Source organism: Pygocentrus nattereri, chromosome 23 (assembly GCF_015220715.1).
Source record: "Pygocentrus nattereri isolate fPygNat1 chromosome 23, fPygNat1.pri, whole genome shotgun sequence".
Lineage (NCBI taxonomy): Eukaryota > Metazoa > Chordata > Actinopteri > Characiformes > Serrasalmidae > Pygocentrus > Pygocentrus nattereri.
In genome coordinates this window covers 767,501-788,614 of record NC_051233.1, presented here as the reverse complement: position 1 = coordinate 788,614, position 21,114 = coordinate 767,501, and the positions used below count along the sequence as shown (strand labels likewise).

The 21,114-nt window shown below is 45.2% G+C and overlaps 1 protein-coding gene across 2 annotated transcripts in view; it reads left to right on the top strand.

Annotated features, from left to right (window-relative positions):
- The window catches only part of LOC108412839 (ribosomal protein S6 kinase alpha-3-like), a 37,986-nt gene that overhangs the window by 8,567 nt on the left and 8,305 nt on the right, over positions 1–21,114 (top strand). Inside the window, exons 2-17 of one of the 2 annotated variants that reach the window (XM_037533524.1) lie at positions 1,035–1,070; positions 8,392–8,508; positions 9,717–9,798; positions 10,644–10,724; positions 11,108–11,187; positions 12,106–12,212; positions 12,441–12,478; positions 13,656–13,798; positions 14,385–14,455; positions 14,819–14,907; positions 15,032–15,096; positions 15,441–15,543; positions 18,575–18,705; positions 20,340–20,459; positions 20,721–20,810; positions 21,078–21,114. The exon at positions 21,078–21,114 is cut by the window's right edge and continues 122 nt beyond it. In XM_037533524.1, coding sequence (XP_037389421.1) covers positions 1,035–1,070; positions 8,392–8,508; positions 9,717–9,798; positions 10,644–10,724; positions 11,108–11,187; positions 12,106–12,212; positions 12,441–12,478; positions 13,656–13,798; positions 14,385–14,455; positions 14,819–14,907; positions 15,032–15,096; positions 15,441–15,543; positions 18,575–18,705; positions 20,340–20,459; positions 20,721–20,810; positions 21,078–21,114 — 1,390 coding nt within the window. Of the gene's footprint in view, positions 1–1,034; positions 1,071–1,797; positions 1,921–8,391; positions 8,509–9,716; positions 9,799–10,643; positions 10,725–11,107; positions 11,188–12,105; positions 12,213–12,440; positions 12,479–13,655; positions 13,799–14,384; positions 14,456–14,818; positions 14,908–15,031; positions 15,097–15,440; positions 15,544–18,574; positions 18,706–20,339; positions 20,460–20,720; positions 20,811–21,077 lie in introns of those variants that run through there. The other variant, XM_037533525.1, reaches the window with a different exon arrangement.

Sequence of the window (21,114 nt, the reverse complement as noted above, 5' to 3'; positions counted from 1 at the left end):
TGCTAATGTTACCCAAACTTTTACCTCTTCACAGTTTCATGCAGCACCGCTGTGACGACCTGCTCACAGTCGCAGTCAGAGTCGGAGCCGTCAGCCGACCGTGGAATTAGACCTCCGCATTTAACCCGTCCGTCCAGTGAAACACCACATACACACTAGTGAACACACACTAGGGGCAGTGAGCACACTTGCCCGGAGCGGTGGGCAGCCCTATCCACGGCGCCCGGGGAGCAGTTGGGGGTTAGGCGTCTTGCTCAAGGGCACCTCAGTCATGGACTGTCAGCAAGCGCTGGTTCCCTAACCTCCAGCCCACGCCTGCTGCGCTGGGGGCGCTGGAACTTCAGTGGAAATTGGGTTGAAGGCGCGTTGAGTTGAGCCGAACTGTGTGGTGGAATAAATTGTGATAAATTACATCACAGTAAGTCACGATATTCTGTCGGGGAAATGTTGAATAAAAGTTACTCTCTTCATAGTTTTTGACAGTATTTTTAAAATGTGGCGCTACTTTAGCCAAAAATAGAAATACCGTGACCCTTATTGTGAAAAGTTCCTATAGTATCACGATGATACACTGCTGTCATATTGCCCGGCCCTGTGGTCAGTGTGTGTTTAAACCGAGCCCCTGAAAATCGATCGAGGCTCTTCTGTTTGGTTTAAAGGGTTAATGAAAGACGAAGCTTTGGAAACTAATTAAGGAATTGAATACCAGCACAAACTGATCCTCGAGCGTTCGAGTTATTCAGACCAGCCAGAGAAACCACATTAACAAGACTGCAGCTGTAACTGAGGACTTTAAGTGCAACTGTAAGACTTTTACATTGATTTTTTTAATTTTTTTGCTGAAGTATCGCTTTAAAGTAAGTGCTCTGTTGTCACCTTTATCTTGTGGGGAAACACACACACACACACACACACTTGCGGAGTTCCAGACATTCCAGTGTCGTCAGGAACGCCCGCTCTGTGTTGGGGGAGGTTTGGGAGGCGGGGGTTAACGTGGTGTGTAGTAACGTGTCTGTTCTTGTTGTGTTTTTCAGGATGACTCCATGGGAGACGATGACGCCTCAGTGAGTGTAAGTGTTCCCACACGCCGCGTTCATTAATGCCCGGAAATGAACGTTTGCAGTCGGTTCATTTTAGTGGGATGAGAAATAAAATGTGGAGTAAACTGAAAGGATGGATTCACACTGTGTTTACATTGGCGTAGTAATGAGTTAATGAGAGTTCCATACATGGAACTGACCAGGAGCCTCAAACACGGCAGTCTCCTTCAAACCAAATCCCGCATTTGCAAAAGAGGATGGAGAATGGGCCGTTTCCAAAATGACGGACCGTGTGCGGAAATGTATCGTTCCCTTTAATGAAAATGACGGACTGTGTGCGGAAATGTAGCGTTCCCTTTAATGAAAATGATGGACCATGTGCGGAAATGTAGCGTTCCGTTAATGAAGATGATGGACCGTGTGCGTAAATGTAGCGTTCCGTTAATGAAGATGATGGACCGTGTGCGTAAATGTAGCGTTCCGTTAATGAAGATGATGGACCGTGTGCGTAAATGTAGCGTTCCGTTAATGAAGATGATGGACCGTGTGCGGAAATGTAGCGTTCCGGTTAATGGAGAGCTTCTCTCTGTCATCTGCCTTTCCTGGGATAAGTACAGCAGGAGTTCCTGAGAGTCGCGCTTCCTGAGCTGGACTCAGGCCTGGGATTCCCTGCGTTAGCTTTAAACCACGCCCGCTGTAAAACGCTGTGATCTTTACCCTGGACTGGTACTGAGCGCTGAGGTTAAGCCAGGCCGTGGGGACTTTCTCAGTGAGCTCGTCTCAGGTCTGTGTCCGATGCCGTTCAGAAGGTTGGATCATATTCCTGATCGATATTTTAAGGTGGACTCGGGTGGACACTCGGAGCTAAACAGTCAATAAGGTGTTGTAATTATTTATTAACAGGCATTTCTTGATGAAGTTATCAGCCTCAAGATTTGACCATCGTTTTTCAAATATGAGCCATTCTGGGTGTGAATTTCATTAGAAGCTTATTCTGGATATTAATTTTATATATATTAATATTAATTTTATCCAGCAGCTCGTTAGCAGTGACGTTAAATAGTGTCCCACAAACATCAGTGTGGTTTTCTGGTTTCGACTGTTCAGCTCTCTGTGATGTCACCAAATTAGTGGCTGGATTAAAACAAATAACTGAAAAAAGTAGATACAAATGGCAAGAATGGAATAAGAGTTTAGGGCTTGGAGTTTAGGGCTTGGAGTTTTAGGGCTTGGAGTTTTAGGGCTTGGAGTTTTAGGGCTTGGAGTTTTAGGGCTTGGAGTTTTAGGGCTTGGAGTTTAGGGCTTGGGGACCGATTTAAGCAGGAAAAGGGTCTAGAGCTCATGGACCTAAATAAAACCATTAAAGAAACAATTTTTTTTTACGTGTAAGGTTCAGGGTTAGGCTTTGGTTCAGGCTTAGGCTTTGGTTCAGGGTTAGGCTTTGGTTCAGGGTTAGGCTTTGGTTCAGGCTTAGGCTTTGGTTCAGGCTTAGGCTTTGGTTCAGGGTTAGGCTTTGGTTCAGGGTTAGACTTTGGTTCAGGCTTAGGCTTTGGTTCAGGGTTAGGCTTTGGTTCAGGGTTAGGCTTTGGTTCAGGGTTAGGCTTTGGTTCAGGCTTTGGTTCAGGCTTAGGCTTTGGTTCAGGCTTAGGCTTTGGTTCAGGCTTAGGCTTTGGTTCAGGGTTAGACTTTGGTTCAGGCTTAGGCTTTGGTTCAGGCTTAGGCTTTGGTTCAGGGTTAGGCTTTGGTTCAGGATTAGGCTTTGGTTCAGGATTAGGCTTTGGTTCAGGGTTAGGCTTTGGTTCAGGGTTAGGCTTTGGTTCAGGGTTAGGCTTTGGTTCAGGGTTAGACTTTGGTTCAGGCTTAGGCTTTGGTTCAGGCTTAGGCTTTGGTTCAGGGTTAGACTTTGGTTCAGGCTTAGACTTTGGTTCAGGCTTAGGCTTTGGTTCAGGCTTAGGCTTTGGTTTAGGGTTAGGCTTTGGTTTAGGGTTAGGCTTTGGTTTAGGGTTAGGCTTTGGTTCAGGGTTAGGCTTTGGTTCAGGGTTAGGCTTTGGTTTAGGTTTAGGCTTTGGTTCAGGGTTAGGCTTTGGTTCAGGGTTAGGCTTTTGTTTAGGATTAGGGGTTAGGCGACTGCATCTTTAGATGCGCTTGTGTCAGCATACTGACGTGATGTAGTTTGTGGCAGCAGACTATCGGTCAGTATTCACAGCACTTCCTTTGTCCAGCGCTATTTAGCTGCAGCGGTCAAGCGTCAGGCGAAGCCTCAGTTTGGACAGAAGACGCCCCGGATTGGGCAAATGTTAGCCAACTAGCTAAATAAGCTAGTCTAATCTAAAATGATGTGTGTGTGTGTGTGTGTGTACCTGTTGTAGGGTGTGTGTGTGTGTGTGTGTGTGTGTGTGCGCGTGTATAGATTAGATGATTAGATGATTATTTTACTGTTAATCTATATTTGGCTTCACTGAACCTTCAGCCTGTTGTGTGTTCAAACTTTGAAACATGTTCTGTTGCTGTGTGTGTGTGTGTGTGTGTGTCTGTGTGTGTGTGTGTGTGTGTGTGAGAGAGAGTGTTGCACACACTGACTTCCCTTTCCTGTGGTGTGTGTGTTGGTTCCTCTGAGAAAGCCTGAGGTTTACTGACTCACAACAGGAAGCAACTGCTTTAAAGCGATAGATCAGCAAGCACCCCACACACACACACACACACTGATACACACCCTACAACAGATACACACTCACACACACATGTACACACACACACCCTCACTTACACACACTGATACACACCCTACAACAGATACACACACACTCACAGACAGTGTCACACACACACTCTTACCCCAAATGAAGTCAATCAGACGAGATGCCTGTGCGTAAATCTGATATATGGTCATATATGCTCATATACTCATTACAGATCAGGCGTATGTTTCATATACTCAAGTATCAAATACTGGACGCGTGTGAATAACATAGATCCGGAGTTTTATACTGGACCAGTTAAATCCCAGTACAGTTATAATCGTTCCTTTTAAATAATGTAGTAATTATTTAAACGTCTCAGTGAGCAGTAATTTCATTTTTTTCATGTTTTAATGATCTAATTGCACTGTGCATGTTTAGAGTTTAGTCCTGTAGCTGTTGTACTAATTTACACTTTATCGATGTGGAAGAAACAAAGAAAATGCAGGTAATATATAATAAAAGCTAGAATATGTGAGTAATACATAGCATCATATATTGTTCAATTATTATAATTATAACAATAATATTAATTATTATTATTATTATTATTATTGAGTATATTTTAGTGTATATTTGTGAAATATTTATCCCATATTAGAAAAGTAAGTTGGCAAATGTCACAAATGTTCATATGTGACTGATGTAACTTGGATAAAAGGAAAAATGATATATGCTTATATGCGTCATATATATCAGACTTATATATTCTGCATGGGTGCATTTGGGCTGCTTGATGACAGTGAGTGTGTTTACATACGCTCAATAATCCGAGCGTAATCAGATTTCTGCAGTTATCTGATTATTCAAAGGGTCAGGTAAGCAGCATTCGTCTTAGGTGTAGAAATACGTAGTACACGTTAGTAAGGTGCAGAAATCTGATCGGATTTTAGCTCAGTAATCAGATTTCTCAGTGCTCTGAACTCTTACTCTGATTTCTTTCACGTCAGTTTATTGGCTGGTTGTAAAGCATAAATCTGATTACTGTCTGACTCCTGTAGACCTGGAGTTTCCCCATTATCTGATTACTGTCTGACTCATGTAGACCTGGAGTTTCCTCATTATCTGATTACTGTCTGACTCCTGTAGACCTGGAGTTTCCTCATTATCTGATTACTGTCTGACTCCTGTAGACCTGGAGTTTCTCCATTATCTGATTACTGTCTGACTCCTGTAGACCTGGAGTTTCCTCATTATCTGATTACTGTCTGACTCCTGTAGACCTGGAGTTTCCCCATTATCTGATTACTGTCTGACTCCTGTAGACCTGGAGTTTCCCCGTTATCTGATTACTGTCTGATTCCTGTAGACCTGGAGTTTCCCCGTTATCTGATTACTGTCTGACTCCTGTAGACCTGGAGTTTCCCCGTTATCTGATTACTGTCTGACTCATGTAGACCTGGAGTTTCCCCATTATCTGATCACTGTCTGACTCCTGTAGACCTGGAGTTTCCCCATTATCTGATTACTGTCTGATTCCTGTAGACCTGGAGTTTCCCCATTATCTGATTACTGTCTGACTCATGTAGACCTGGAGTTTCCCCATTATCTGATTACTGTCTGACTCCTGTAGACCTGGAGTTTCCCCATTATCTGATTACTGTCTGACTCCTGTAGACCTGGAGTTTCCCCATTATCTGATTACTGTCTGACTCATGTAGACCTGGAGTTTCCCCATTATCTGATTACTGTCTGACTCCTGTAGACCTGGAGTTTCCCCATTATCTGATTACTGTCTGACTCCTGTAGACCTGGAGTTTCCCCATTATCTGATTACTGTCTGACTCCTGTAGACCTGGAGTTTCCCCATTATCTGATTACTGTCTGACTCCTGTAGACCTGGAGTTTCCCCATTATCTGATTACTGTCTGACTCCTGTAGACCTGGAGTTTCCCCATTATCTGATTACTGTCTGACTCCTGTAGACCTGGAGTTTCCCCATTATCTGATTACTGTCTGACTCCTGTAGACCTGGAGTTTCCCCGTTATCTGATTACTGTCTGACTCCTGTAGACCTGGAGTTTCCCCGTTATCTGATTACTGTCTGACTCCTGTAGACCTGGAGTTTCCCCGTTATCTGATTACTGTCTGACTCCTGTAGACCTGGAGTTTCCCCGTTATCTGATTACTGTCTGACTCCTGTAGACCTGGAGTTTCCCCGTTATCTGATTACTGTCTGACTCCTGTAGACCTGGAGTTTCCCCGTTATCTGATTACTGTCTGATTCCTGTAGACCTGGAGTTTCCCCGTTATCTGATTACTGTCTGATTCCTGTAGACCTGGAGTTTCCCCGTTATCTGATTACTGTCTGACTCATGTAGACCTGGAGTTTCCCCATTATCTGATTACTGTCTGACTCATGTAGACCTGGAGTTTCCCCATTATCTGATTACTGTCTGACTCATGTAGACCTGGAGTTTCCCCATTATCTGATTACTGTCTGACTCCTGTAGACCTGGAGTTTCCCCATTATCTGATTACTGTCTGACTCCTGTAGACCTGGAGTTTCCCCATTATCTGATTACTGTCTGACTCATGTAGACCTGGAGTTTCCCCATTATCTGATTACTGTCTGACTCCTGTAGACCTGGAGTTTCCCCGTTATCTGATTACTGTCTGACTCCTGTAGACCTGGAGTTTCCCCGTTATCTGATTACTGTCTGACTCCTGTAGACCTGGAGTTTCCCCGTTATCTGATTACTGTCTGACTCCTGTAGACCTGGAGTTTCCCCGTTATCTGATTACTGTCTGACTCCTGTAGACCTGGAGTTTCCCCGTTATCTGATTACTGTCTGACTCCTGTAGACCTGGAGTTTCCCCGTTATCTGATTACTGTCTGACTCCTGTAGACCTGGAGTTGCCCCGTTATCTGATTACTGTCTGACTCCTGTAGACCTGGAGTTTCCCCGTTATCTGATTACTGTCTGACTCCTGTAGACCTGGAGTTTCCCCGTTATCTGATTACTGTCTGACTCCTGTAGACCTGGAGTTTCCCCGTTATCTGATTACTGTCTGACTCCTGTAGACCTGGAGTTTCCCCGTTATCTGATTACTGTCTGACTCCTGTAGACCTGGAGTTTCCCCGTTATCTGATTACTGTCTGACTCCTGTAGACCTGGAGTTTCCCCGTTATCTGATTACTGTCTGACTCCTGTAGACCTGGAGTTGCCCCGTTATCTGATTACTGTCTGACTCCTGTAGACCTGGAGTTGCCCCGTTATCTGATTACTGTCTGACTCCTGTAGACCTGGAGTTGCCCCGTTATCTGATTACTGTCTGACTCCTGTAGACCTGGAGTTGCCCCGTTATCTGATTACTGTCTGACTCCTGTAGACCTGGAGTTGCCCCGTTATCTGATTACTGTCTGACTCCTGTAGACCTGGAGTTGCCCCGTTATCTGATTACTGTCTGACTCCTGTAGACCTGGAGTTGCCCCGTTATCTGATTACTGTCTGACTCCTGTAGACCTGGAGTTGCCCCGTTATCTGATTACTGTCTGACTCCTGTAGACCTGGAGTTGCCCCGTTATCTGATTACTGTCTGACTCCTGTAGACCTGGAGTTGCCCCGTTATCTGATTACTGTCTGACTCCTGTAGACCTGGAGTTGCCCCGTTATCTGATTACTGTCTGACTCCTGTAGACCTGGAGTTGCCCCGTTATCTGATTACTGTCTGACTCCTGTAGACCTGGAGTTGCCCCGTTATCTGATTACTGTCTGACTCCTGTAGACCTGGAGTTGCCCCGTTATCTGATTACTGTCTGACTCCTGTAGACCTGGAGTTGCCCCGTTATCTGATTACTGTCTGACTCCTGTAGACCTGGAGTTGCCCCGTTATCTGATTACTGTCTGACTCCTGTAGACCTGGAGTTGCCCCGTTATCTGATTACTGTCTGACTCCTGTAGACCTGGAGTTGCCCCGTTATCTGATTACTGTCTGACTCCTGTAGACCTGGAGTTGCCCCGTTATCTGATTACTGTCTGACTCCTGTAGACCTGGAGTTGTCCCGTTATCTGATTACTGTCTGACTCATGTAGACCTGGAGTTGCCCCGTTATCTGATTACTGTCTGACTCATGTAGACCTGGAGTTGCCCCGTTATCTGATTACTGTCTGACTCCTGTAGACCTGGAGTTGCCCCGTTATCTGATTACTGTCTGACTCCTGTAGACCTGGAGTTGCCCCGTTATCTGATTACTGTCTGACTCCTGTAGACCTGGAGTTGCCCCGTTATCTGATTACTGTCTGACTCCTGTAGACCTGGAGTTGCCCCGTTATCTGATTACTGTCTGACTCCTGTAGACCTGGAGTTGCCCCGTTATCTGATTACTGTCTGACTCATGTAGACCTGGAGTTTCCCCACGATCTGATTACTCAAGTGCATCTAAACATATTGATTGGATTATTGACAATCTGATTTTCTGCAGTTATCGGATTATCCGTGTCGTGGAGCCGGATTGTGTCCGTCACAATTGCCAGTTGAGTTGTATGATTTGAATATAGCCACGATCAATGAGCCGGTTCCTCTGGATCGTCAGGAACCCACAGGCGTGTTCTGGAGTTCTGTTCTAAGGCTCAGCTGATCTGAGTGTGTTCTCTGCTCCTCTTCCTCAGGATGAAGGTCCAGTGAAGGAGATCAGCATAACTCACCTGGTTAAAGAAGGGTCGGAGAAAGCCGACCCGGAACAGTTCGACTTCCGCAAAGTCCTCGGACAGGGATCCTTCGGAAAGGTCAGGAGTGCATCAACACGCCGAATAGAGTCTAAATTCCATTATTGATTCATTATTGGCTTCAATATTATTGACGATTTCAGATTATTCGTGTTCATGAATTCGTATAAATGAATTGGCATCATCATTCACAGTAATTACTACAGTAATAATAAGGAACGGACATTTAGGTCAGATTTGAATTCGTAAGGCTTCGGATTAGAAGCCAAAAGTTTGCACACCCCAGTCTTCCACATTAATTAAGTTATTAATTCCATATTATTAAGTTAACACATCCTCTACAGAGACACTTTCCTGTTATATTAATACACGATTACTGTTTATTTACTGAATTTAACACTGGTGTGGGGGAAAAGTGTCAAATTCAGCTTGTGCAAAAGTTATGGCACATTTTAATTTATACGTCATGTGTTTTCTCCGTAGTAAAGTGTGCAGAAGTGTGAGGATATGTATCTTATTTACACTCAGAAAATCAATAACTACAGAATATGACCAGGGGTGCACAAACTTTTGCATTTGACTGTACAGTTTGTGATTTTGAGCTTAAATGTTTTCATTTGCCATGAAAACAGAGGCCCTGTTTGTAGGAGCTGCTCAGTTTAAAGCACAATTTACTGTTCATTTGCTGATTTTAACATATTAGAGGGAAAAAATGTGGCCTGTGCAAATTTATGGCACATTTTATTTTTTACTGGATATTCAAAAATAAACAGTAGTTACAGTTGCAGCGCTGTGTCACTAATAACTGTAACTGCAGTGCGAAATACAAGCAATGTAGATGCATCTTAACATAACCGTCTGCATCAGCCCAGACCATAAACCTGCAGATGAGCCGATGTGGTTTCACATTAACACCAAAAGTAACTGCCTAAATCTCGATTCTGTGAGATAAATGAAGCGCTGATAGTCCGTTATCTCAGCTAATGTGACTCGCTGAGTCATGTTCCTCCTCTTTGTGAGTTAGCAGCTGATACCTCACCTGTCACAGACGGTAAATTATGCCGAGAGCTTTATTCCATTAAATCTGCAGAGTGCAGTAGCCTTTAGACAGGGAAGGGTTCAGCCCCCTCACGCTTCCGGAATATGGGAATGTATAACGTGAAGCTAAATTCTGATGTATTTATCATTAGTATGTTTAACATCAGCGTTATTGATGGGTTCCATATTCACAGATCGTGGTAGATCATGTTTCTGCTTTGTGTTTGCAGGTTTTCCTGGTGAAGAAGTTGACGGGACCAGATGCTGGACAACTTTACGCCATGAAGGTCCTCAAGAAGGCAACGCTGAAAGGTGAGTGAGTCTCGATGACTCTTTATTTTCTTATTCTGCTCCTGGATGTAGCGTGATGGTGGAAATGGGTGTAGCGTCATTGAAACAAATGTATTCCACCGCTCTACATATGAGTGGAATAGTGTAGCGAGTCAGTGCTGTTAGTGTAGCGAGTCAGTGCTGTTAGTGTAGCGAGTCAGTGCTGTTAGTGTAGCGAGTCGGTGCGTTAGTGTAGCGAGTCAGTGCTGTTAGTGTAGCGAGTCAGTGCTGTTAGTGTAGCGAGTCAGTGCTGTTAGTGTAGCGAGTCAGTGCTGTTAGTGTAGCGAGTCAGTGCGTTAGTGTAGCGAGTCGGTGCGTTAGTGTAGCGAGTCAGTGCTGTTAGTGTAGCGAGTCAGTGCTGTTAGTGTAGCGAGTCAGTGCGTTAGTGTAGCGAGTCAGTGCGTTAGTGTAGCGAGTCGGTGCGTTAGTGTAGCGAGTCTGTGCGTTAGTGTAGCGAGTCAGTGCGTTAGTGTAGCGAGTCAGTGCGTTAGTGTAGCGAGTCAGTGCTGTTAGTGTAGCGAGTCAGTGCGTTAGTGTAGCGAGTCAGTGCGTTAGTGTAGCGAGTCAGTGCTGTTAGTGTAGCGAGTCAGTGCTGTTAGTGTAGCGAGTCAGTGCTGTTAGTGTAGCGAGTCAGTGCGTTAGTGTAGCGAGTCAGTGCTGTTCAGCTCTTCTGAGCGTGTTTTTTCTCACCAGGCTGCTCTGAGGCTGAAATCTGGTTCAATCTCTCTTTAATGTTTGTGTGTAAACAGTGGCTTGTGTGTGTGTGTGTGTGTGTGTGTGTGTGTGTGTGTGTGTGTGTGTGTGTGTGTGTGTGTGTGTGTTTCCAGTGAGGGACCGAGTGCGGACGAAGATGGAGAGGGACATTTTGGTTGAGGTTAACCACCCGTTCATCGTCAGACTGCACTACGGTCAGTAAACACAGCTCAGCCAGTTTCCCAGACCGCAGTTCTCTGTTAACCCGTTAAAGCCGAAGCACAAATGAAGCCTCGGTTAACTGTGATAACAGCGGCCGCCGCAGCCTGAGCTTATCTGTGCTTTAGTCCGTTACGGATAACAGAACACACTATCGCTTTAACCTCGGAAACCCTGCCACTTCAGGCACGTTACAGCTGGGCTGTGCAGGGAAAATGTTGCCGCTCGTTCAGGAAGATTTCACTGTACGTCATGTGACGCCAGGTTTATTTTCTCTGACGTGTGATGAGCTGGATCAGACAAGGTAGTGCCACGTTTTAGCAAACAGTCACAAACTACAAATCCAGTGATTTTGTGCGAATGGTTCCTGTCGTTTCAGCGTTCCAGACGGAGGGTAAACTGTACCTGATCCTGGACTTCCTGCGGGGAGGAGACCTGTTCACTCGGCTCTCCAAAGAGGTAAAACCAGCCGTTAACTTTAGAGCAGACACACTCGAACTGACTCGGTCACCACACACACTCGGATATGACCCACTGGGATCCGACCGCGCTCTGTCCTTCAGCGCTCTGTGATCCGACCGCGCTCTGTCCTTCAGCGCTCTGGGATCCGACCGCGCTCTGTCCTTCCGCGCTCTGGGATCCGACCGCGCTCTGTCCTTCAGCGCTCTGTGATCCGACCGCGCTCTGTCCTTCCGCGCTCTGGGATCCGACCGCGCTCTGTCCTTCAGCGCTCTGTGATCCGACCGCGCTCTGTCCTTCCGCGCTCTGGGATCCGACCGCGCTCTGTCCTTCAGCGCTCTGTGATCCGACCGCGCTCTGTCCTTCAGCGCTCTGTGATCCGACCGCGCTCTGTCCTTCAGCGCTCTGTGATCCGACCGCGCTCTGTCCTTCAGCGCTCTGTGATCCGACCGCGCTCTGTCCTTCAGCGCTCTGTGATCCGACCGCGCTCTGTCCTTCAGCGCTCTGTGATCCGACCGCGCTCTGTCCTTCAGCGCTCTGGGATCCGACCGCGCTCTGTCCTTCAGCGCTCTGGGATCCGACCGCGCTCTGTCCTTCAGCGCTCTGGGATCCGACCGCGCTCTGTCCTTCAGCGCTCTGGGATCCGACCGCGCTCTGTCCTTCAGCGCTCTGTGATCCAACCGCGCTCTGTCCTTCAGCGCTCTGTGATCCGACCGCGCTCTGTCCTTCAGCGCTCTGTGATCCGACCGCGCTCTGTCCTTCAGCGCTCTGTGATCCGAAATTGAGCTGAATTAAATGTTGCAGTTTAAATGATCCAGTTGTGGACGAGTATCTGTAAACTTGCTGTGTGTGTGTGTGTGTGTGTGTGTGTGTGTGTGTGTGTGTGTGTGTGTGTGTGTGTGCCATGCGGTTGATCAGGTGATGTTTACGGAGGAGGATGTGAAGTTCTACCTGGCTGAGCTGGCTTTGGCCCTGGATCATCTACACGGTCTGGGGATCATCTACAGAGACCTAAAGCCAGAGAAGTAAACAGTGGATTACCTTATTATTCGTTTATTTATTTAACGTAAGAAATTGAATTTGCTGTGTCAAAATATATCATTATAAAATATATTATCATTATTCAGTATAACCATTAATAATTTATATTTTAGAGGCATTTATTTGTTAAATCATGCAGACAGCCTGTTAGGAAATCGACGGCGCTGGAATGCTGGATTTAGGAGCTAAATTCAGTGTTGTGTGTTTTTCAGTATTCTTCTGGATGAACAGGGTCATATTAAACTCACTGGTGAGTTCTGTGCTCGTCCATCTGTCTGTCTGATTCCACCCCCCCTCCAGTGTCTTTGATCCTGAGTGGTCTGTGTTCAGCCTATCGGAGATGAGTGGGCGGGGCTTATGGTGTGGACACACCTACGCGTGGAATTTACCTGCTCTTTTGTATAATTTACATAATTACATACCCTTCTTCAGTTTGTTGTGATTCAGAACAGCCCTTAGCCCCCTGTTTTGCACGTTCTCGTCTAGGGGTGGTGTTTCAGTGAAATTTGGTCGTTTTTCTTCATAACAAGCATAATAAATCAGTAATAACATGCTAACGTCTCAGTAGCTAACTTTCCCGTTCCAGCTTAAACAGTCCAGCAGTTCTGACACCTGAAGCTCCATATTGTAACTGCTGCTCCAGTTAAGGTGGAACGGGAAAATTCTCAAGAATCTGGAGAATCTCTGACTTCAGCTTCATATCACTGAAGAATTAGGGGGGGGTGGTAATAATTAACTGCCCCCCTCTTTGAAGGCGTATGATCCCTAAATGTAACTAAAGCCCAGCAGTGAGGAGCTGAACTTTCCCCTCCTCTGCTGTCCCTGCAGACGGGCAGGGTCGCCTACAGAGCGGCGCTAGTAGCTGATAATGAAGTGGTGCTCTTTTATTAGAGGGTCTCATTTCAGAGGAAGATCTCAACCACTGCCCTGTAGCTCAGGAACAAGGGGTTAAAACACGGGGTAGGGGTAAGAAGAAGAAATGGGACTGGGCCATAGTGCTGGGCTGAACCCATGGGGAGTAAAAGTGTGGAGGTGCTGTGTCTTTCACTCTGTTTTCCGTGTGTGTGTGTGTGTGTGTGTGTGTGTGAGGGTGGACAACATGGGCAGGCTGCTTACTGGCTACAGCTGCTACAGTAGAACTCTATGCTGACCACTTGTGATATTTTAAACATCTGGTATTTTTACAAAAATACATTGATTTAAAAAAACAAAACAATAATTTGGGTCCAGCACGCCACTGAGTAACAGCAACATCAACACCACCCAAGGGTTAAAAACACAGATGTGGTTTAGATTGAAAGTGAAATCTGCATTGCTTTTTTTTACTTTCACATTTCTCCACTTCTGATGAACTACGACACAGATATACTTCATACAGAGCTACTTGCTGTGTGTGTGTGTGTGTGTGTGTGTGTGTGTGTGTGCAGATTTCGGTTTGAGTAAGGAGTCTATAGATCACGAGAACAAGGCGTACTCCTTCTGTGGGACGGTGGAGTACATGGCCCCCGAGGTGGTGAACCGGCGAGGCCACACCCACAGCGCCGATTGGTGGTCGTACGGCGTCCTCATGGTGAGGGGCGGAGCCTCTGACCGTCAGATTTAATGCTGCACTCAAAATGGAGCGGCGGGCCAAGAAAACACGCAGGCTTTGGTCTTCATGTCTGAGATGTTTGTTAAAATGCAGAACTTTGTACCAATGCAAAAGTTTGGGCACCCCGGTCAAGTGGCGTTTGTGTTGATTTTGGTTGTATAAGTGACCTCCTGCTCTACAGAGGAAACGCTTAAATATGATGGACTTTTTTGATGGAGTTTTGTGATGGTTTCTGGTTCTGTGCTGTTTAACGTGCTGGAGGGAAAAGTAAATAATAAAAAATGAAATGTGCCGTAACTCCTGCACAAAACAAGTCGTTAAAGTCGACAGCATGCGGAATTTGACCGGGGGTGCCCAGACTTTTGCACGCGAGTGCATATTGTCTGCAGTCCTGCATTCATTCTACATCTCCACTGCTGCTGTGTAGTGTGTCTGTTTATTTTTCATGCATATTGTTTTTCAGGCATTGCTTAATTCACAGCATCGGTTTGTGTTTAGTTTCACGTGTAAATGACTGTGTATCGTATTAATGTAAGTTAATATATTCGTTTTATTCTCCCCACAGTTTGAAATGCTGACCGGGATGCTGCCGTTTCAGGGGAAGGATCGAAAAGAAACGATGACCATGATCCTAAAGTGAGTCCTGCAGCTTCCGATTGGCCCGCCTGGTTTTTTTTTTTTTTTTTTTTTTGGTCTTTTTATTTGTTTTTGAGAACATTTAAGTACAGTCATGAAAAACATGGCTCTTCAAGGGTTCTTTAGTAAAAACAGTGGTTCTGTGTGGAACCATAAACATGTGTTTATTGTTGTGACATTGTTGTGATGTCAAGCTTGTAACAATAGCAGAACCCTTTTAGGTGCTATACAGAACCATGTACAGCAAGAACCATTTCACCATGCAAAGAACCAGCAGTTGCTCTTTTTAGTGCAACATTTATTGCTGTTAGAGGTGTTTCTAAGACTAATTCTGTGTGTGTGTGTGTGTGTGTGTGTATGCAGGGCTAAGCTGGGCATGCCTCAGTTCCTCAGTTCTGAAGCCCAGTCTCTGCTCCGAAACCTGTTTAAGAGGAACCCAGGGAACCGGCTCGGTAAGAACTTTCGGTCTGGACTTTAACAGAGAGCATTTCTGCTACACACCACAGAGGAAGTGACCAGGTTTACTGGGCAGTGTAGGTGACTGTTTGGGTGTAATGATGTTGTTTGTGTGTTTAGGAGCCGGTCCTGATGGAGTCGAGGAGATAAAGAGACACCCATTCTTCTCCACGATTGACTGGAACGTAAGCGTGACAGGACTAGACTGAATCTACATTTCCAGCATTTGGCAGACGCTCTTATCCAGAGCGACTTACAAGAAGAGCTTTGTCTGTCTAGAGAAAGTGTCTTTGCTAGTTATCAATATGATTCTAAATAACTCTAAATAGAGACTCTCCGTCAAGAAGAAATCCCAGCCCAGGACTAAGCTTAATCCTGAATGATTCACAGCAGATGATGATTTTTGGACTTTTGGATTACAGAAAACCAACAGCACTTTTTGAAAAGTGTGCGATTGTGTATCATGTTTGGGGTTTTGATTGATGTTTTTAGAGGTGTGATATTAATTTTCGCTGTATTATTTCTGTAGAAACTGTTCCGTAGAGAAGTGACTCCGCCTTTTAAGCCAGCCAGTGGACGGCCGGATGACACCATCTACTTCGACAGCGAATTCACCGCAAAAACACCTCGAGGTTTGGAGCTCCAGCTGTCTGAGACGTCTGTCTTTATTACTTTACATTCCTGTAGAGCTGTAACTCAATCATCTGAACATTATAGAGCTTTTTAAATGAAACAGTAGAAGCCGTATCGCCCCCTACGCTTCCTGTAGTGTATTACAGTCTGTCAGAGTGACTGTGTGGATCATATGAACATTATAGAGCTTTTTAAATGAAACAGTAGAAGCCGTATCGCCCCCTACGCTTCCTGTAGTGTATTACACTCTGTCAGAGCGACTGTGTGGATCATATGAACATTATAGAGCTTTTTAAATGAAACAGTAGAAGCCGTATCGCCCCCTACGCTTCCTGTAGTGTATTACACTCTGTCAGAGCGACTGTGTGGATCATATGAACATTATAGAGCTTTTTAAATGAAACAGTAGAAGCCGTATCGCCCCCTACGCTTCCTGTAGTGTATTACAGTCTGTCAGAGCGACTGTGTGGATCATATGAACATTATAGAGCTTTTTAAATGAAACAGTAGAAGCCGTATCGCCCCCTACGCTTCCTGTAGTGTATTACAGTCTGTCAGAGCGACTGTGTGGATCATATGAACATTATAGAGCTTTTTAAATGAAACAGTAGAAGCCGTATCGCCCCCTACGCTTCCTGTAGTGTATTACAGTCTGTCAGAGCGACTGTGTGGATCATATGAACATTATAGAGCTTTTTAAATGAAACAGTAGAAGCCGTATCGCCCCCTACGCTTCCTGTAGTGTATTACAGTCTGTCAGAGCGACTGTGTGGATCATATGAACATTATAGAGCTTTTTAAATGAAACAGTAGAAGCCGTATCGCCCCCTACGCTTCCTGTAGTGTATTACAGTCTGTCAGAGCGACTGTGTGGATCATATGAACATTATAGAGCTTTTTAAATGAAACAGTAGAAGCCGTATCGCCCCCTACGCTTCCTGTAGTGTATTACAGTCTGTCAGAGCGACTGTGTGGATCATATGAACATTATAGAGCTTTTTAAATGAAACAGTAGAAGCCGTATCGCCCCCTACGCTTCCTGTAGTGTATTACAGTCTGTCAGAGCGACTGTGTGGATCATATGAACATTATAGAGCTTTTTAAATGAAACAGTAGAAGCCGTATCGCCCCCTACGCTTCCTGTAGTGTATTACAGTCTGTCAGAGCGACTGTGTGGATCATATGAACATTATAGAGCTTTTTAAATGAAACAGTAGAAGCCGTATCGCCCCCTACGCTTCCTGTAGTGTATTACACTCTGTCAGAGCGACTGTGTGGATCATATGAACATTATAGAGCTTTTTAAATGAAACAGTAGAAGCCGTATCGCCCCCTACGCTTCCTGTAGTGTATTACAGTCTGTCAGAGCGACTGTGTGGATCATATGAACATTATAGAGCTTTTTAAATGAAACAGTAGAAGCCGTATCGCCCCCTACGCTTCCTGTAGTGTATTACAGTCTGTCAGAGCGACTGTGTGGATCATCTGAACATTATAGAGCTTTTTAAATGAAACAGTAGAAGCCGTATCGCCCCCTACGCTTCCTGTAGTGTATTACAGTCTGTCAGAGCGACTGTGTGGATCATATGAACGTTATAGAGCTTTTTAAATGAAACAGTAGAAGCCGTATCGCCCCCTACGCTTCCTGTAGTGTATTACAGTCTGTCAGAGCGACTGTGTGGATCATATGAACATTATAGAGCTTTTTAAATGAAACAGTAGAAGCCGTATCGCCCCCTACGCTTCCTGTAGTGTATTACAGTCTGTCAGAGCGACTGTGTGGATCATATGAACATTATAGAGCTTTTTAAATGAAACAGTAGAAGCCGTATCGCCCCCTACGCTTCCTGTAGTGTATTACAGTCTGTCAGAGCGACTGTGTGGATCATCTGAACATTATAGAGCTTTTTAAATGAAACAGTAGAAGCCGTATCGCCCCCTACGCTTCCTGTAGTGTATTACAGTCTGTCAGAGCGACTGTGTGGATCATCTGAACATTATAGAGCTTTTTAAATGAAACAGTAGAAGCCGTATCGCCCCCTACGCTTCCTGTAGTGTATTACAGTCTGTCAGAGCGACTGTGTGGATCATCTGAACATTATAGAGCTTTTTAAATGAAACAGTAGAAGCCGTATCGCCCCCTACGCTTCCTGTAGTGTATTACAGTCTGTCAGAGCGACTGTGTGGATCATCTGAACATTATAGAGCTTTTTAAATGAAACAGTAGAAGCCGTATCGCCCCCTACGCTTCCTGTAGTGTATTACAGTCTGTCAGAGCGACTGTGTGGATCATCTGAACATTATAGAGCTTTTTAAATGAAACAGTAGAAGCCGTATCGCCCCCTACGCTTCCTGTAGTGTATTACAGTCTGTCAGAGCGACTGTGTGGATCATCTGAACATTATAGAGCTTTTTAAATGAAACAGTAGAAGCCGTATCGCCCCCTACGCTTCCTGTAGTGTATTACAGTCTGTCAGAGCGACTGTGTGGATCATCTGAACATTATAGAGCTTTTTAAATGAAACAGTAGAAGCCGTATCGCCCCCTACGCTTCCTGTAGTGTATTACAGTCTGTCAGAGCGACTGTGTGGATCATATGAACATTATAGAGCTTTTTAAATGAAACAGTAGAAGCCGTATCGCCCCCTACGCTTCCTGTAGTGTATTACAGTCTGTCAGAGCGACTGTGTGGATCATATGAACATTATAGAGCTTTTTAAATGAAACAGTAGAAGCCGTATCGCCCCCTACGCTTCCTGTAGTGTATTACAGTCTGTCAGAGCGACTGTGTGGATCATATGAACATTATAGAGCTTTTTAAATGAAACAGTAGAAGCCGTATCGCCCCCTACGCTTCCTGTAGTGTATTACAGTCTGTCAGAGTGACTGTGTGGATCATATGAACATTATAGAGCTTTTTAAATGAAACAGTAGAAGCCGTATCGCCCCCTACGCTTCCTGTAGTGTATTACAGTCTGTCAGAGCGACTGTACATGAGTTGTTAATTTGTGTTGTGTGTGTTGTGTTCAGATTCCCCCGGCGTCCCCCCCAGTGCAAATGCCCACCAGCTGTTCAGAGGATTCAGCTTTGTAGCAACAGGAGCAGAGATGGAGAGCCAGCCTCCGATCCAGACCAGCACCAGCATCAGCAGCGTACTGCAGGTGCACTCACACTAAACCAGCACTGATGTGTAATGTTTATACGTCCTGTGTGGATTTTATTCCATCGTTCTCTGTTGCTTTTACCGTAAAGCACCTTCAGCTGCATTTGTTGTATGAAAGGTGTTATATAAATGAAGACTTTTTATTTATTATTATTATTATTATTATTATTATTGGTATTATTACAGTTGTTGTAAGTGCCACAGGTAATATAGGTAATAATATATACTCATATACGCAGTATACCTGGAATTATTATGATGTAATAGTCCCAAATGTGTCTTTATACATGTCTGTATATAATAACATGTTCTGTATGTATTATTTGTGTTTGAATAACTGTAGTAATATTTTCTGTATGGATTTATACATACAATTAAGTAGTTATTGTAAGTTTCCCATATATGATATAAATTATATAGTACACACATGTAAAAATCATTTCAATTTAATGCTAATTTTAATCTCAGGAACCTCAAGAAATGATTTAGATTTTTCAGTTTTTAAAGTGAAACAATGTTTTTCTCTGGATTTATCAGTCGTGCGCAGACTGCACTAATCGGTCATCGCTCTCAGTGTTTAGAGAAAACTAAAGCCTGTCTGCGTGTGTGTGTGTCTCTGTCTGTGTGTGTGTGTGTGTGTGTCTCTGTCTGTCTGCGTGTGTGTCTCTGTCTGTGTGTGTGTGTGTGTGTCTGCGTGTCTGTCTCTGTCTGTGTGCGTGCGTGTGTGTGCGTGAGTTTCTGTCTGTCTGCGTGTGTGTCTCTGTCTGTGTGTGTGTGTCTCTGTCTGTGTGTGTGTGTCTCTGTCTGTGCGTGCGTGTGCGTGCGTGTGTCTCTGTCTGTCTGCGTGTGTGTCTCTGTCTGTCTGCGTGTGTGTCTCTGTCTGTGTGTGTGTGTGTCTCTGTCTGTGCGTGTGTGTCTCTGTCTGTCTGCGTGTGTGTCTCTGTGTGTCTCTGTCTGTCTGCGTGTGTGTCTCTGTCTGTGTGTGTGTGTGTGTGTGTGTGTGTGTCTCTGTCTGTCTGCGTGTGTCTCTGTCTGTGTGTGTGTGTGTCTCTGTCTGCATGTGTGTCTCTGTCTGTGTGTGTGTGTGTGTGTGTGTCTGCGTGTCTGTCTCTGTGTGTGTGTGTGTGTGTCTCTGTCTGTCCGTGTGTGTCTCTGTGCGTGTGTGTCTCTGTGTGTCTCTGTGTGTCTCTGTGTGCGTGCGTGTGCGTGCGTGTGCGTGCGCGTGTGTGTGTGTGTGTGTGTGTCTCTGTCTGTGCGTGTGTGTGTGTGTGTCTGTGTGTGTGTGTGTGTGTGTGTGTCTCTGTCTGTCTGCGTGTGTGTCTCTGTCTGTGTGTGTGTCTCTGTGCGTGTGTGTCTCTGTGTGTCTCTGTGTGTCTCTGTGTGTCTCTGTGCGTGCGTGTGCGTGCGTGTGCGTGCGTGTGTGTGTGTGTGCGTGCGTGTGTGTGTGTGTGTGTGTGTGTCTCTGTCTGTCTGCGTGTGTGCGTGTGTGTGTGTGTGCGTGTGTGTCTCTGTCTGTGTGTGTGTGTCTGTGTGTGTGTGTGTGTGTGTGTGTGTGTGTGTGTGTGTGTGTGTGTCTCTGTCTGTCTGCGTGTGTGTCTCTGTCTGTGTGTGTGTGTGTGTGTGTGTTTACAGCACCGCAGTACGCTGCAGTTCTCTGATGTGTACGATGTGAAGGAGGATATCGGTGTGGGCTCGTACTCCATCTGCAAACGCTGCGTCCACAAGACGTCCGGCATGGAACACGCCGTTAAAGTAACTGAACGGTCACAGTGACCCTTCATATTCCACACTGTTGGGATCAGCTTTGTTAGTTTAGAGAAGGTTTTTGGCCTGTTTTTGTTCTTCTGTTCCCGATGTATGTGTGCTTGTTACACACGTGTGTGTGTGTGTGTGTGTGTGTGTACAGTTTACTTGTAAAGATGTATAGCTATAGATATTAAAGTAGCTCAGCTGTTGTAAAGAGAAGTACGCAGTTTGGGATGTGATTGACAGATTATGTTGATTTGTTTGTAGATAATCAATAAGGAGAAGAGGGACCCAGCGGAGGAAGTGGAGATTCTACTGAGATACGGCCAACATCCTAACATCATCACACTGAAGGATGTGAGTGTGTGTGTGTGTGTGTGTGTGTGTGTGTGTAGGTGTATGATGATGGGCAGTCGGTGTATCTGGTTACGGAGCTGATGTAGTGTGTGTGTGTGTGTGTGTGTAGGTGTATGATGATGGGCAGTCGGTGTATCTGGTTACGGAGCTGATGTAGTGTGTGTGTGTGTGTGTGTGTGTGTGTGTGTGTAGGTGTATGATGATGGGCAGTTGGTGTATCTGGTTACGGAGCTGATGTAGTGTGTGTGTGTGTGTGTGTGTGTGTAGGTGTATGATGATGGGCAGTCGGTGTATCTGGTTACGG